General features: G+C 48.0%; 4 protein-coding genes across 4 annotated transcripts; 3 read left to right on the top strand and 1 right to left on the bottom strand.

Moving 5' to 3' along the window:
• The first annotated feature begins 360 nt into the window (after nt 1-360).
• Nucleotides 361-1,709, top strand: DFJ58DRAFT_826919 (NAD(P)-binding protein). The gene is made up of 5 exons (XM_041392201.1): nt 361-505; nt 561-1,002; nt 1,057-1,064; nt 1,114-1,172; nt 1,227-1,709. Exons 1-5 carry the CDS (start codon nt 481-483, stop codon nt 1,536-1,538), a joined length of 846 nt encoding a protein of 281 aa, XP_041235022.1. The 5' UTR covers nt 361-480; the 3' UTR covers nt 1,539-1,709.
• Nucleotides 1,710-1,997: 288 nt separating this feature from the next.
• Nucleotides 1,998-6,974, top strand: DFJ58DRAFT_750857 (uncharacterized protein; the record flags this gene model as incomplete). The annotated part of the gene is made up of 7 exons (XM_041387765.1): nt 1,998-3,053; nt 3,130-3,840; nt 4,866-5,447; nt 6,305-6,397; nt 6,451-6,525; nt 6,580-6,740; nt 6,782-6,974. The coding sequence occupies 7 exons, from the start codon at nt 1,998-2,000 to the stop codon at nt 6,957-6,959; spliced, it is 2,856 nt and encodes a 951-aa protein (XP_041235021.1). The 3' UTR covers nt 6,960-6,974.
• Nucleotides 6,975-7,232: 258 nt separating this feature from the next.
• On the bottom strand, nt 7,233-10,054 carry DFJ58DRAFT_672192 (uncharacterized protein; the record flags this gene model as incomplete). Its single annotated transcript, XM_041383015.1, has 4 exons — nt 7,233-7,588; nt 7,645-9,325; nt 9,380-9,670; nt 9,881-10,054. 4 exons carry the CDS (start codon nt 10,052-10,054, stop codon nt 7,233-7,235), a joined length of 2,502 nt encoding a protein of 833 aa, XP_041235020.1.
• Nucleotides 10,055-11,748: 1,694 nt separating this feature from the next.
• DFJ58DRAFT_849007 (uncharacterized protein) lies at nt 11,749-13,846 on the top strand (the record flags this gene model as incomplete). Its single annotated transcript, XM_041393694.1, has 8 exons — nt 11,749-11,773; nt 11,824-11,862; nt 12,115-12,216; nt 12,334-12,479; nt 12,532-13,032; nt 13,289-13,483; nt 13,535-13,704; nt 13,753-13,846. 8 exons carry the CDS (start codon nt 11,749-11,751, stop codon nt 13,844-13,846), a joined length of 1,272 nt encoding a protein of 423 aa, XP_041235019.1.
• Between the last annotated feature and the right edge of the window lie 1,126 nt (nt 13,847-14,972).

The following is a 14,972-nucleotide window of genomic DNA, read 5'->3' as shown; positions in this document are numbered from 1 at the left end:
AGTGGTGGATGAGCTACTGCTACAATAAAACTACTAAGTGCCGGTAGAACAGAAGGCCACGCATATGCAGCATGGTACTTACCCCCAACCCAGCGTGGAAGTGCCCCTATTAAGTGGAAAGACCTACTGAGAGGTGCGGGTAGCTATTGAGAGCACTTCTGAGTAGGACTAGAGGGCTATTGGAAGGTATGGGTAGCTATTGGGAGGAGTATTGAGAGGCGCCGTGTAGGTATGTATTTCATTTCTCACGCGATCTAAAATTAGAAGGCGGGAGGGGGGGTCTCACAGACTAGTTGCCGCCAACATAGAAACTGGGTCTCTTAGACCCTTTATAGGCACCGAGAAGTGCTGCCTGAGGTGCATACGCCATTGTGCCGCATTGTGCTTACTGTATCAGATAGCGCACAAACTGCGCAGGCATCTCACCAACATCTCACGCCCCTTTCTTTCCTCCTGTTCTTTGAGAGCCCTACTGGAGATATGGCAGAGCCAAAGGTTTGGTTCAGTGGGTGAAAGCGAATTCATTGGACTCGCCATAAATACTGATATCTCACATCTAGTTACTGGTGCATCGTCGGGGTTCGGGAGATCGATGACTGAGCTTTTGCTCAACAAGGGCGATAAAGTCATAGCGACTCTTCGCCATCTTGATGCTCTATCAGATTTATCAGCACAATTCCCATCCCAGCTCTTAGTCATTCAGCTCGACGTGACGAACAGCGCGGAAGTATCAGCTGCGTTTGCAAGAGCAAAAGAAGCATTTGGAAGGATTGATGTCGTGTTTAATAATGCAGGTCAATGTGTAGCAGGAGAGTTAGAGTCCGTGAGCGAAGAAGAGGCCCGTCAGATGTTCGAAGTAAATTTCTGGGGTGCTATGCATGTGAGCAAGGAGGCGGTGAAGTTCTTCCGAGAAGTGAACAAGCCAATTGGTGGGAGACTGTTGCAGGTCTCGTCAAGGTTGGGATTGGTAGGCGGCCCTGCAACCGCCTTCTACAGTGCATCGTGAGTGTTCTAAATCATGTGGCATAGTGTATTTAAGTCATAGCATCGCGACAGAAAATTTGGCAGGTGTGATCAATTTTTGAGAGTGGAGATGCTTACCAAATTATCTAGCTCTGGAAGGCCTGAGCGAGTCCTTGGCAAATGAACTTGATCCTGCGTGGAACATAAAGGTAATTCTAGGATGCTTGACGTTAAAAGACTCGCCAACCTTTCGTTTCCCCAAGGTCACAATAATTGAGCCAGGTCCATTCCGTACCAAGATATTCAAGGAGAACCAACGCCTGTCTCCCCAGCACCCTGCGTACGCCAATCCTGACTTGCCCGGTTCCAAGGTTCGGCAATTCATAGCGTCGGGCAATATCGATGGAGATGCAGACAAGGCAGTGGTGGCCATTGAAAAGTTGACCCACCTTGATGATGTTCCTATGCGCCTGCCACTGCACAGAAAAGTCGTTGGTTCAACGAGGGATAAAATCAACAGCCTGACTGAGGACGTGAATAAATTTGAAAGTTGGTCTGAAGATCTTTACCATTAAAATCCATGTAATGTAGTCAGTAGTCTTGCTACTCGTTCGAATGCGTTTTGTACACATTTATGCAACAATTTCTCGATTTTCCCTGTGTAGAGACTGCTGCCTTTCACTGTCAAAGAATGATCACTTTATGTAAGTCGTTCGTCTTCGAAACCAGACGTTTTAGGATTCCAGATAAATCGGGGTTAAACTTGTTTAACCAAGTTGAATCAATTCGCGACGCTGGTCGAAAATTTCTTGGCCTCGTGACTCTGCGTCATCGTTGAGGCCCCTTTCCTTCTGGATATAAGTGTCTAACTGACGTGTTCCGTTTCTGCACGTCGCACACTTGTCCTCTGAGCACCGTCTGCTCGTGCACGTTCTGCACTACTTGTTTTTCGTGTCTAATTGAATTATCGTTCTACTCAAATTCGGTCATCCTTCCAAAACATACTATGTCAGACCCTGGCCCTTCAAACAATAATGCCACCAATTCGTCGCAAACCCAACCATCTCTTAGGGGACCCGCAATGCGAGGGGCTTCAGTTGAGTCCGACACTGATGAATCACATCTACCCCAACAGGTCCTGGCGAAGAGATGCCTTGACGTCGTCCGAGATTTTAGAGCCACTAAGGGAACAAAATTTGAAGCATCCTATGTCATCTCCAGCATCATCAAGGAAAGCTTACCCATCGGCTCAGGAGAAGATCCCACTGCTATCGCGGCTATCTACCTTGCCATGCTCGACCAGTGGGAATCTGAACAAACTCAAGCCACTCAAAGAGCGACTGGAGCAGTTAGAGAACGGTGTTCGGTTTGACCTTAAGCCAACGGTTCACCAAGAACCAGCTAGACCCCTATCCGCTAATCTCAAACACACCATCCATATCATACAGAACTGGGCGCAAGACCAGAAACAAGCGAAGCTCAAACTCATGTACCATGAGCGGAGCCCAGAGTTTTATGAATCCGGATGGGCAGATATCGTTGCAGGACGGAGTCTCAACCTCGACGCTATCCACACCATCATTACCACTTCACGCGCCATTGACAAGCAATCCGAGGCCATCGGAGATGTTGAGTTCACCTACGGAGTCTCAGAAATGGCCCCAAAGAAGATTGCCACGCAGGGACAATGGAATGCGGCGTGGAATAGAGCAGCGCGTGCCCTCAAGTTCGCTTTCCCTTTCCAACAGGCCGAACTTGACGCCTACGCAGAACATATCAATGAACAATTCGACCAACAGTCGGAACTTTCTCATGGACGAGTCCCCTGGTACGACAAAGCAGTTAGATTCAGGGTCGGAAATTCTTGCAAATATGAACTGTCCGACTTCGAATGTTTCAAGGACATCTACAGTGCACATTTCTCCACTGGAGGAAGGATGCACAATGACACCGGTGAATCTAGCAAATCTGGAGGACGGGAGTCTACTGTTAAACGCGAACCGTGCCGCAAATGGAACACTGGAGAATGCACACGCAGCGCACCCACCTGCCACTTTGCCCATGTCTGCAACGTTGAGCAAGACGGCCAGGTTTGTGCCTGCCGTCATGTCAAAGCGAAGCATAATGAGGACACAAAGTCCAAATCTACCTGATCGATGTCTGAAGCGTCCACGCTTTCGACGGGGTTTGATTTGGTCACCAACGGACGTCTCTTTTAGTCCAACTGCGCGCTCATCCGAGTATGCAGACCCGGTTCCAACAGCACCTTCATATCTCGCTGATAGTGATGCAGCTCATACTGTTGCTAATTACCCACAACTTTTCAAAATAGTAATGCCGATTAACGTGGATCGGTTCCAGGATCTTTTAGTGGACCACCCAAACCAGCCTTTTGTCCAATCCGTGTGTCGGGCCTTGCGCGAAGGATTTTGGCCGTGGGCCGATGCATCTGATGAGTCTTATCCCTCCATTAACAACAACTCAATGCGCACCTGTGCAAAGTCAGAAGAACAGGAAAAGTTTATTGAGGAGCAGCTTCAGGAAGAGATACGACTCGGGCGAGTATCTGAAAGTTTCAGGACTGATTTATTGCCCGGAATGTATAGTGTGCTGATGCACACGGTACCCAAACCAAACTCTGACAAACTGCGCCTCGTCGTCGACCACACGGCTGGAGAGTATTCACTCAATTCGATGATCGACTCGGATGTGATTAAAGGTACCAAACTAGATGGGTTGCACTCACTTGGTGCCTCGCTACTCGAGTTTAGGCGAGAACATCCTGATGAAGAGCTGATTCTGTTCAAGTCAGATGTTTCTCAAGCGTTCCGGAGACTACCTATGCACCTGCTGTGGCAAGCCAAGCAAGTGCTGACGGTACGTGGTCAACGTTATGTTGACCGGAACAATAACTTTGGGGGACGCGGTGTGACAACTATATTTCCGCTAGGCTCGTAGGAAGCTACTATGCGATTCCCGATGATACCCCACGTTGTGCGACTCACCCCTAGCCATCCCCGACGCAACCCGCCATCCCTGACACAACCCGATGGGTGGACCCGCTCTTGTACCCTGCGAACTCATCCTACCTATGTCCAGTCCCGTCGCGCTTAACCCCATTAGGTGTGTAGTCGTCCATTCTCTTATTATTGATAAGTATAGGCAGCATTATTACGAGGATTCCCACTGGCCGCAGCACCTCATGTGCTTTTACATACTTAATCGGGTCCGACGATGCGCTACTAATTTCGCCTACTGTATTCCGGACTCGCACATAGCTAGTTAAATAGGACTTCGTAGGTGATCGTACTGTACCACTCTGTAGATGGGAGAAATTCCCTGATACTAGGTCACCTCACTTAGTCCTTATCCTCTATACCTGCTGAATATACCTGAATTCCTATCATTACGATCTGAACCTCAGTCGCCCATTTCCCTAAACATTCCCTCGTGTTTCCAATCCTAACCCCGCACTTTTCCTTTCCTTTCCCTTGCTTTCCCGTCCTCCCCGATCCCCAAAACATCGGACTCAGTATCCCCTACGTCGGACTTCATCTCCTACCTTTGGACTCATACTTTCTACCTTCAGGTTCTGTTCCTTGCATAGTACTGACTTATTTCAACTTAACTAGACAGCAGGCCCCTTTAGGGTTGAACGCTCTTGCTTGCAATTCAAGCAGCTAGGCAGAGCTGAGACCTCATATACTGGCTAAATACTTTTACAGGTATCTAGTCAGGTTGTGATTTCCACTGTGGTTCTCCTAAAGTCTGGATATCCTTTATGTCCCTCGTGGCATGGATCGCTATTCACCGCATGCTAATTGAAGCACTCAAGCTCTATATGGACGACTCGTTTTTCCTTTGACTTAGCAGGTCGCATGCTCTGCTACGCCCCATATCAGTGTGATTATCCGGAGAAACAGACTCGTCTCCTGGAGCTTTGGAATGAGATAGGACTTCCTCATGACCGGCCAAAGCAACTCTTCAGCTCGACGCTGACAGTCATCGGTTTCGACATCAACCCTAATGCTATGTCCGCCACTCTACCTGAACATAAAAAGGAGGAGCTTGTTAAGCAACTTTGGCAATTCGCCATGAAGAACTGTCGCTGGGCACTTCGCGAGTTCCAGCAGCTCGCAGGTTGGTGTGAATGGAGCTTTAATATTTTTCCCCTACTCAAACCAGGACTGTCTGCTGTATACGAGAAGATACGTGGAAAGGACCAACCCCACACCCGTCTTCACGTCAATAACACTATCATCTGTGAGCTGTCATGGATGGCAAACCATATCGAACGCCTTCCCGGCCTCTTATTTTACAAATCATTGGATTTTGACCTGCTCTCTGATGACGTAGTGGTCGCCTATACGGATGCATCAGGTTTGGGAATGGGTCTATGGTTTCCTCATGATAACTTCGCAGGACAATCTGCATTGCCTGTAGGTGCTCCCAAAGACACGATCTTCTTCTTTGAAGCTCTGGCTGTTTGTTCCGTGGTGCACGCTATACACAATGTTGGAATAGAATCGTTCACCTACCTATTTAGGTAGCATGGTCCGTGCACAGTAGCCACACATATATAAGTAGCCGATCCACCACATGTATGATCCTCATCCAGTTCGTAGAATAACTGCTTGACGTCTAGTTGCACTCGCATGTCAGTACCCTCTCTTGTCGTTTGGAGCAGCCGCCTGTACTACGGTATGGGATAGTAAGCCTGCCAGGATCGTTGTCCCTACGTCCATAGTCTCAGCAGCTCGACCTCTGGAGCTCGACTTTCCTTCACACAACATGTCGGACCCCCCCTTGGCATATGCTCATTTACACAGATAACACAAATACTGTCGCGATGTTCAATTTGCTTCATGTACACCCTTTTTATAATTCAATCATGCTCTCGGCGGTCGACGTCCTGCTCAAATGTGACATGGACTTACGAGTGGAGCATGTGCCTGGTTGTGAGAATGGTGTTGCAGATGCACTCTCACATTTTCGGAACGAGCGTGTCCAAGAGCTGGCCCCAGCGGCCTCCTTTTTTGATTTTGAACCCCCTCGAGATGCGCTGGGGGCAGCCAAAAAATGATGCAGGTGTCTGCATTGTCCAGGCAGCCTTTGAGGGAGGCCTGGACACACGAGCATCTCTTGTACGAACACTCTGTGGCACTCGGTTTTACAATTGACTCCACCACCACATCTGTCTATGACTCGCATCTCAACTCTTACATTACCTTTTGTAGGCTGCATCAGCTCCCCATCGACCCCACTGTCGATACATTGTCATTCTATGTTGTGTGGCTCTTGCACCACATTGAGCCTCGCTCCGTCGACTCATATCTATCAGGAATCGCTAATCGGCTGGAAGAAGGGTATCCGTCAGTCCGTTCGGCTCACTGGTCCTCTCTTGTGGCACGAACTTTGTGTGGCTGCAAACACCGTATGTCGAAACCAGTGCAGAGGAAGCTTCCTTTGTGCGTGGATGACCTACAGCGGGCTCGCACAGCTTTTGGCTCAGTGCCATGTCACAATGACAGTTTGTTCTTAGCACTCCTGTTTACTGGCTTCGTAAGCCTGCAACAGCTGGGTGAACTCACTTGGCCTGACACCATCAAACACCAGACCTACCAAAAAGTCCCTTGGCGACATACTCTTACCATCACTGAAAATGCCATCTCCTACACCTTGCCCTACCAGAAGAATGATAGTTTGGGGACTGGTGCGACCATCCTCATTGTGTCTGACTCAATACCTGGACTCGACCCTTTGCCTATATTGTGGCAGTATTTGGCTCACCGCGACTCTGCTTATCCCTTCCGCCCAGCTCTGTGTCTGACGAGCAGCGGATCAATCCCAATGAGGAGTTGGTTCCTGCGGCGATTGCGGGAGAAGTGCAGGAGTTCATTGTCGGGTCATTCGATGAGAGCTGGAGGCGCGACAGCATTAGCTATCGTGGGAATGACTCTGGATCTCATTCAAGCTGCAGGAAGATGGTCTTCTGATGAATTCAAGAAGTACAAAACAAAGAACAACACCATATAATGAAAAAAAAAACCCCTTTAGCCCATTAGGATGTCCATTGTGCCTTCGTCACTCATGTCTTTCACTCCAGTCTGTGGGGTTCTGCTTCATCAGGAAAACCCTCCCAAGGCAAATTAGACAGAATTCATATAAAATTGTAACATTAGCATGATCACAGCTGTTTATCTACAAAGTTGCTAAAGATGATAATGTTAGATGAGTTTTTTTTCTAACATGGCAAGAGTTATCGAGAATTATCTGAACATTGAAAAAGTATATCTATCTATATACGAGTTCAACCAGAAGGTGTCACAGTCCTCAAGCACTGTATCACTCGTCCACTCTCGTGGGGCCATGACGCCAAACCTCGGTATAAGATGAACACTGCGCTCGATATCGGCAACTGGCACAATACTAGCCACAGTGTCACCTCCGCGCAGTGATTGCAAGAGTTTATATAGTCTGCTATTGCGGTCTGCAGCTGGCGGAAATGGTGTGAACCACTCGACATACGCAAGGTGAGTAGGAAGATGGACCGTTGGTGGGAAGAGCAGTGGGATGGATTTTGGTGGGAAGGTGAACATGACTCGAACTTGACCCACACGGAAATCTATGATCAATGCAAAGTAAGTAATACATACTAACACTGACTGACAGATAACACACCTCGAAGATCCTTCGAATTCGTACGCAGCCTCACCAGAGCTGTATCCGATCGGTGAGCAATGAGACGAGAGCCGAACTTGCGTTGTGGCTTCGCATGGACACTGTCCAAAGTAACACGTGCATCGCCATGGCTGCAGGCATCAACCGAGCACCATTTAACCTTATGAAAGATAGGCAGTCGGCGGAATGGAAGATGGATGTCGTGTGCCAGCGCATCAAGTGCGTGACCGTGAAGTGGTGTGGGATCATTTCCTCGAGTCTGCTGAGCAATATAGCGTGCAAGGGCATCTCGAAAATGAGTAGCCCCGTAATCCATAGTCAGCTTTTCGAGGCTGACAGACTTCGCGCTGGGGTGTTTTGTCATGACTTGTTCACAGCTGAATGTCATATCTGGTGGGCATGAATGGTAAGGATCAGACTCGTGGCCACCAGCGAGTCGCCAAGTAACATATTTTTGGTGTCGCAGAATCTTCTCCTTTCGTTCGAACCAGTGTGTCATTTGGGCAAACTCATCCTTGTGATTCGTAGCGCGGTAGGCATCTTTCGCCAAATCGATGTGGAGCCGTTCTGTGTACTCCGTGTTATAATTATCAGTTGAGCCAAACAGCATGATCATCAGAGGATAATGACGAGCAGCATGCAACTTCGGTAGGTTAAAGTTGTTTCGAATGCCGAGGTCAACAAAAATGAGCTTGTTTTCATGAAAAAGGTCTAGTGCCTCATCCAGTAACTGAAGGGTCTTGGTGCTATGGCAAGGGTATTGCGCGAGGTACACAAAGTTGAGTAGCCCCCATACAGCTTGTAGGAGACGACCTGCGTTGAGATTGTTGGGCAGACGAATGTCGATAATGATGCCGAGGAGGAAGCAGCATATTTGCGCATGTTTGGTGCCGCTTACACATGATAAGGTGGTGATACCCTTGGTGAATAATCGAATGTGATGGTTGGGAGGAAGCCATTGACAACGAGCATCAATTTCCGTGGCTCCACAAGCAGCCTCTAACCATGCCAAAAGGTGTTTCACCAAGCCCTGATATAGCTGATGCAACACATCAGGCATGACACCCTGAAAAATGTTTGCAAACGGGAGTTTCTCCCAGAAAGAATGTATCACAGGTTTGATTCCTACTGTGGCACATGTGCGAACAAAGGCAAGATTTCCTTGATTGAGCGCCGCGAGTGCATCCAGCACCTCACCTATTTTTCGTAGGTGGAGCGGTACCGTATTGCTCTCCGTGTCATCCTTCTTGACGTCACATTTCGGGCAGTCGCCAAACTTGATTCCTGTTGCGAGAAGCTGCTCTGGATAATCACCGACAAAACTCGCAAATAAAGGGTGGCAGCGGTGAAGAGCACCGTCTCCACTGTGCATGTTGATGCCCTCTAATCCAGCATGTTGCAATGGTGCAAGCACGCGACTCAGGCAAGTGTGATATAGGTTTGCGAGAGACCAACGGCATGAAGCCTTATTGGTGATTTGTTCGAGACGAGTATTTGGTAGATAGGCGAGTAGGATGTGGCCACCATGCGAAGGTTTACGGCGAATTTCCTTCGGGATATTACCAATGGTGAGATACACTGGGTATGCAGACTTGTTGCGAAACATAGTGACTTGCGTTTTGTCTGTCGAGATGATAATTGGAATGATGGTCCCACCCGGACAATGCTGATCAAGTTTTTTCTAGCCAGGCATTATAAGTTATGAAGTGCAATTGATGTCACATTGAGTGCTTACCTGCATGTTCCACCACCACTTTCCGGTATACATGTCATGAAACAGACGAACAGTCTGATCTTCGTCTGTGTAGTGGCGCTTGGGAGCAAATGTAAGGTATCTTGCAAAGTCGGGATCACCGTACAGTGACTTGATGCATTCGGGGATGTCGCGGTAATACACATTGAATGGTTTTCCCGCGACAACGACCTGCTCCCGTTTGAATTTGGGGCGTCCAGTTGGAAGTTCATAGTCGATGATCTTGTTCAGTTCATTGGTGTTCTTGAACGACAGCCCTAAACGTTCACTAACCTAGGAGTAAGTATTAGCTATTAATGAGTGATACTTGTGAAGCGCATCAAACACACACTATCAACCTATTGGATGCGGAGACACTGCGACATCATCTCAACACCCAGTTTGCTCAGCTCAATACTTCCGTTAAACTCAAGCTTTGGGAGGAGGCGTTCCGCAGTGTTGAAGATGTACACAATCTGCTCACAATGGCAAAAAGAAACTTACTCCATCAATCGAGAGCAGGTCCAAAAATGCCGTCAATGTTGCTCCACGAAGTTTCGCCCATCTCGCAACCTCCCATTCGATCTGGGAATTGAAAGGATGGTATGGGTTCTCGTCATTGGCGAGATGTGCCCCATATGCCACATTGGCACCATGGTCAACTGAACCATGCGACATACTTCGGCCAGCGTGTGGATCAGGATAGGGCACCCTAACAAATCCAGACTGGCCTTGTGCGTGAGCCTCAACGTCTTGACAAGTGTTCTGTTGAATATCCTCCAACTCGTCATCTTCAAAGGCAAAAACATCATCCAGTAGGTCCAGGTCATTGTCTTCATCAGCCTGAGGTTGCAATGGTGCAGCCTCCCATTCAGGTTCGAAGGGCAGATGCTCATCAAAATCTTCCTCATCACTATCAGCTGCGTGCTCACTCGCAGCACTGGCAGGCCTCTCAAACTCGTCCTCATTGTAAATTCCGTTGTAGTCTCCCTCATCCAAGGCAAGCTCGGCTTCGGTGTCATCTACCGAGTTGGATTTGTTGTTTGTTCTTGATCGCGACTGGCTGTAGAGTGTGTGACAACGTGGGTTGCAACTCTTTGCGATATGCTGGCTGAGACCAGTTACAGTGAGATCATCACGCCCACAAGCTGAACACGTGCGGTAACCCAGGTCATTCATAGTTAGAAGCTGCCAGATGACGAAGCTGATACGATGCGAGTGACGGATGACGAAGCTGATACGATACGAGTGGGGGATGACGAAGCTGATACGATATGAGTGGGGGATGACGAAGCTGATACGATGCGAGCGGCGGATGACGAAGCTGATATGATATGAGTGGGGGATGAAGGGATGACGAAGCTGATATGATATGAGTGGCGGATGATATGAGTGGGGGATGTACTAAGTTTGAGCACTAACCCACCTAGTATTGAGATGATGAAGCTGATACGATACGAGTGGGGGATGAATTGAGTGGGGGATGAAGGGATGATGAAGCTGAAGCGATGCGAGCAACGGATGACGAATGAACTGAGGGTGTAGTAAGTAATGGCCCGAACAAATACTAAGTTCAAGCACTAACCCACCTAGTATTGAAGCCCTCAAAAACTAATTGTTGCCATCATATATGCAAATAGAATGATCTGATTGTCTTGTGGTGGGCTGAGTGAACTGAGGTTTAGGTGGCACCTAAGTACGTTTAGATATATGCGAATTATGACGAGCGGCTACTAAAGACTGACCAAGGGTGTGGGATAATAGCCCATTCTGGAATGGGGCACACTCTGAGCATTGCGGAATGGGGAGGGATGAGCAGGTAGTATGGGACCATGTACAGCAGCCATAGTGAGCAGAACGGGCTGGATGATGGTGTCATGAATGATGACGGTCCAATTGCCATCATTGGTGGCCCGATCGTCCTAGCAGATATTAGCACTGCAGGGTAGTTAGTGCCCGATCGACCTAGCAAATATTAGCACTGCAGCCAGCAAAGTGAGGGAAAACATACTATGTTGTGCTTTGATGGTGGTGGTACCGGTACAGGCTCATGTTTTGGGATACCTGGGGATGGCGATGGGAATCCGAGTCATGGGTTACCTGGGGACAATGATACCTGTGGACGACGATGCTGATGGGGGAGTGTCCCGAAAGTCAGGGACAGACAGTGCCAGCGAAAATACAGTTTAGCGCCTATCTTGCTACATAATTGCCCTGTTACATTGCGGTTAGTAAAAATTTCAGTCCCATTCCCTTTCATTTGAATGTCACTCACACTTGTTTAAAAAAAAATCCACCCGGGTTCCTCAACACTCCTTTATTCTTTTGAGTCCTACACACTCTGAGTCTCAAAATCAAAGTAATAATAAAAAATGACTTTACCTCGGCAGGATCAAGGTAAGTGAGTATAAGCAACTCAGCAAGTGACCGACTGTGAGGCTTGACAGAAGTGCGTGGTGCCAAGAAAAAGGCTATCGAAAATGCAGGTGAGCGACCAAAAACACCATTAACAACTCAAACTGACCAGAGATTCAGTTTGGAAGCGAGACAAACCAAGACGCAAGAACGCGACAGCGACATTGGGCCAAGACCATCCTGCCCCAAAAAGAGGACTGACACGTCACCAGCACCTACTCCAAGTCGGAAGTCCAGCTCCAAGTCAAACAGGACTGCATCAACAAAGCCGTCAACATTGAGTGCATCAATACACTTAAAACTTGGTTATGGTACTTACATAGAAAAAACTTGGGCACTGGCAGAGCGTCAGCGCAACTTGGTGGATACAGATAGCAACTCATTTGATGATGGTATAGGAGCTCCACTGATGGTTAATAAGCAAGGTCAGCCTAGGTTGCCGTGACAAAAAAGGAAGTCTTACATGATGTGTGCAGCGCATTATCAATGACCAGCCAAACTCTGCCGAACATACACTACACAAGACGTGTCATTGCTTGAAGATGATGAACCGAGTGGTACTGACTCTGATGAAGCTCAGCCCAGGGACAAACCGAGTCGGGATAGCTTAGTAACCGATTCAGAGGGTAATGAGAGTGTCACTGGCAGCGAGAATGAAGACTCGGCTGCGATGAGGCTTTTCGATGAGGTCAGCTTTGCTAAAGTTATCATATGCTTGTGAACTCACATTTGATTTGAAGGTCGCGTCGGTCGTCACCAACAAGCAGGGGGCATCGAAATCATGTGGCACTTCAAAATTGGAGTTTGCCTGTGATCACAAACAAGTGGCTGAGAGTCCAAAATGGGCCAATATGGATCTTGAAGACACGGTTTCGGAGTCCATTGAAGATCCCTCGACTGGGGGCGACTCGTCAGAATTTCATTCTGACAACGAAGGCACTGCACCGAAACTTACCTCTGACGCTCAAACATCGAAGACTCGGAGTATCGCCTCTCTCGTTCGAACAGATGGCGGAAAGGTGAAGTTACTTGATCAGAACTTAGAGACTCGCAAAGTTCTTCAGTCCGCAATCATGGAAGTCAAGTGCCATCTTTTTTTCACCAACAGCTATCCTGAACTCGTCGACAAGAACCAAGTCGCGCTGGAAGCATTGATAGTTGTGGCTGAAAACCGTGGTGTGCATGCGATCAAAGAATGTCTTCAATCGGACGAACGGTATGCGTCACAACTTGGTAGCTTAGTGAGTTCAACTCGCACCTTTTCAGATCACTCTCTAACTGTATGCGAGGTGGATGCTCGTGTTCCAATATTGCGCTGGGAGCTGAAGGAAGACGCATGTGCGCATGCCAATGGTTACTTTCGCCTTGGACACACCGACACTGGGAAAGCTGCAGCGAGAAGGCTGTTGGATAAGCTTGCATATATATATATGCCTTGAAGTTTGATGTGAGATCTCTCCCCTTGCCTGTACTACTGATATTATTGAAATTATACAGATCAATAACGAGGCTTCGCCCATTGGAAAGAAGCCCTACCAGGGTGAACTTCTTATATACTTAATATATCGTCAGCTCTTTCATAGCTCGAGGTCCATTGCCGTCAAATTCATGGAATGCTTCGTCAAAATCACCAACAACAAAGGACAGCGCCCCGAAGTCCCTATCCCTTTGCTGGCATTGGTTGCAACTGCGGTAATGTGCTTATCATCATCGTACGGATGTGCCGTTTAACTTGTTGCACAGGTGTACGCAGCCCTTATGTGGAAGTTGCAAGGTTCAACATCCAAATTCAACTTTACAGGAAATTTATTCAGCGAGACATACAACTACCATGTCAGGTTCCTCAAAAAACTGAATAAGGACGTGCCTGCGAAATTCCACTGTATGATGGCCGACATCTATGAGGCTGCACAGTGAGTTCCACTTAGGTAGTATTGCCTCGATGCTCACTCTGCTTACAGGAAGTTGCGATACAGCGGCACCGCTGCCAGTGGCCATGGTGCTGAGCTGGAAGCATTCGAGTTACTCGACCTTGACAACATGGAAGAAGACTGAATCATCCCCCGCTCGTTTTCATGGTGTACAATATGGAATTGTGAAGCTGATACATAGTCTCCCAGTTGGTCATAGCGTGCGCTGTTATTTAAATTAGCCTACTGCCCATATACCCATTTTTAATCAAAATCTTATTTTGTTCTTGTAATGCTGTCTGGTTCGGTTGGAACCCTCGTCTAAGATCAAACAAATTAACTCTACAATGTATGATAATGTGTTTGAATAACTTCGAATGTTTGCTAATCCTCATGTTTTTTATCAGGGGGTAAAAAAACCGATCTAAGCTTGCTTAAAGTTAAATTGGAAAATTTAGACATAAAAATGCAGCATTAGTTCTAAAAACATATATTTTGTTTAGGAGGGTTTTCCTGATGTTCTAGTTCATTGCTCATTCAAAGCACTCAAAGCACACGTTATCGAGTCTCGCATCTACCTTGCCTTATGCTGCCGTGTCATGTACTATTTCTGTCTCTCGGTTCGCAATAAAATTTGTCCGAGTCCCCCGGGCGTGGAGCTGGGGGACTCCGCTTGCCTAAATACCGCGAGACCTCAGCGCAAAACTGATTCAACACCGATGCGTCCAGAAAGCGGGATTTGCCTGGCCGGCCGGATGCAGACTCGGTGACAAGTCAAGGTCTAGGCGTTACTCGGAAAGTGCCGGGAAATCTGTCAAGCTGATATCACCCGCCGACCGCGTCAACATTTCAACACCATCCCGCCTGCCTGCAGCTGGTGCATCAGAATCTTTACTCCATCTCTCCTGATCCCTGCGAGTTCCTCAAAACTAACCCGCCCGCCAACACCATCATGGTGCCGTTCAATGTCTGCAGCTCCAGTCGGCACCCTCCAGGGTGACTAGAACCGCGACGGCAAGCTGACAGGGACGACGTGACTCACGAGATTGGCGTAAAAAATGGCTGACATGCATGGCGGGATGCGCGACGGACCGTGGCTGATGTAGACGGCAGGGTAGTCGCGATGGTGGTAAGACAACAAACATTAGCACGGTCAGACCTTTGAAGGAGGCTGACCGCTAACATGTGAAAGGCGAATCAGAATTCGATTCTTGTTTCATTCCGGGCGGAGTCCGTAGTAGGAAGGAGCGACTATTCCTTTGATAGGTCTA

The sequence above is a fragment of the Suillus subalutaceus genome, assembly GCF_016647625.1.
Source record: "Suillus subalutaceus strain FC151 chromosome Unknown DFJ58scaffold_390, whole genome shotgun sequence".
Taxonomy (NCBI): domain Eukaryota; kingdom Fungi; phylum Basidiomycota; class Agaricomycetes; order Boletales; family Suillaceae; genus Suillus; species Suillus subalutaceus.
Note: the sequence above shows the minus strand (reverse complement) of the source record. Positions and strands in the feature narration are given on the sequence as shown.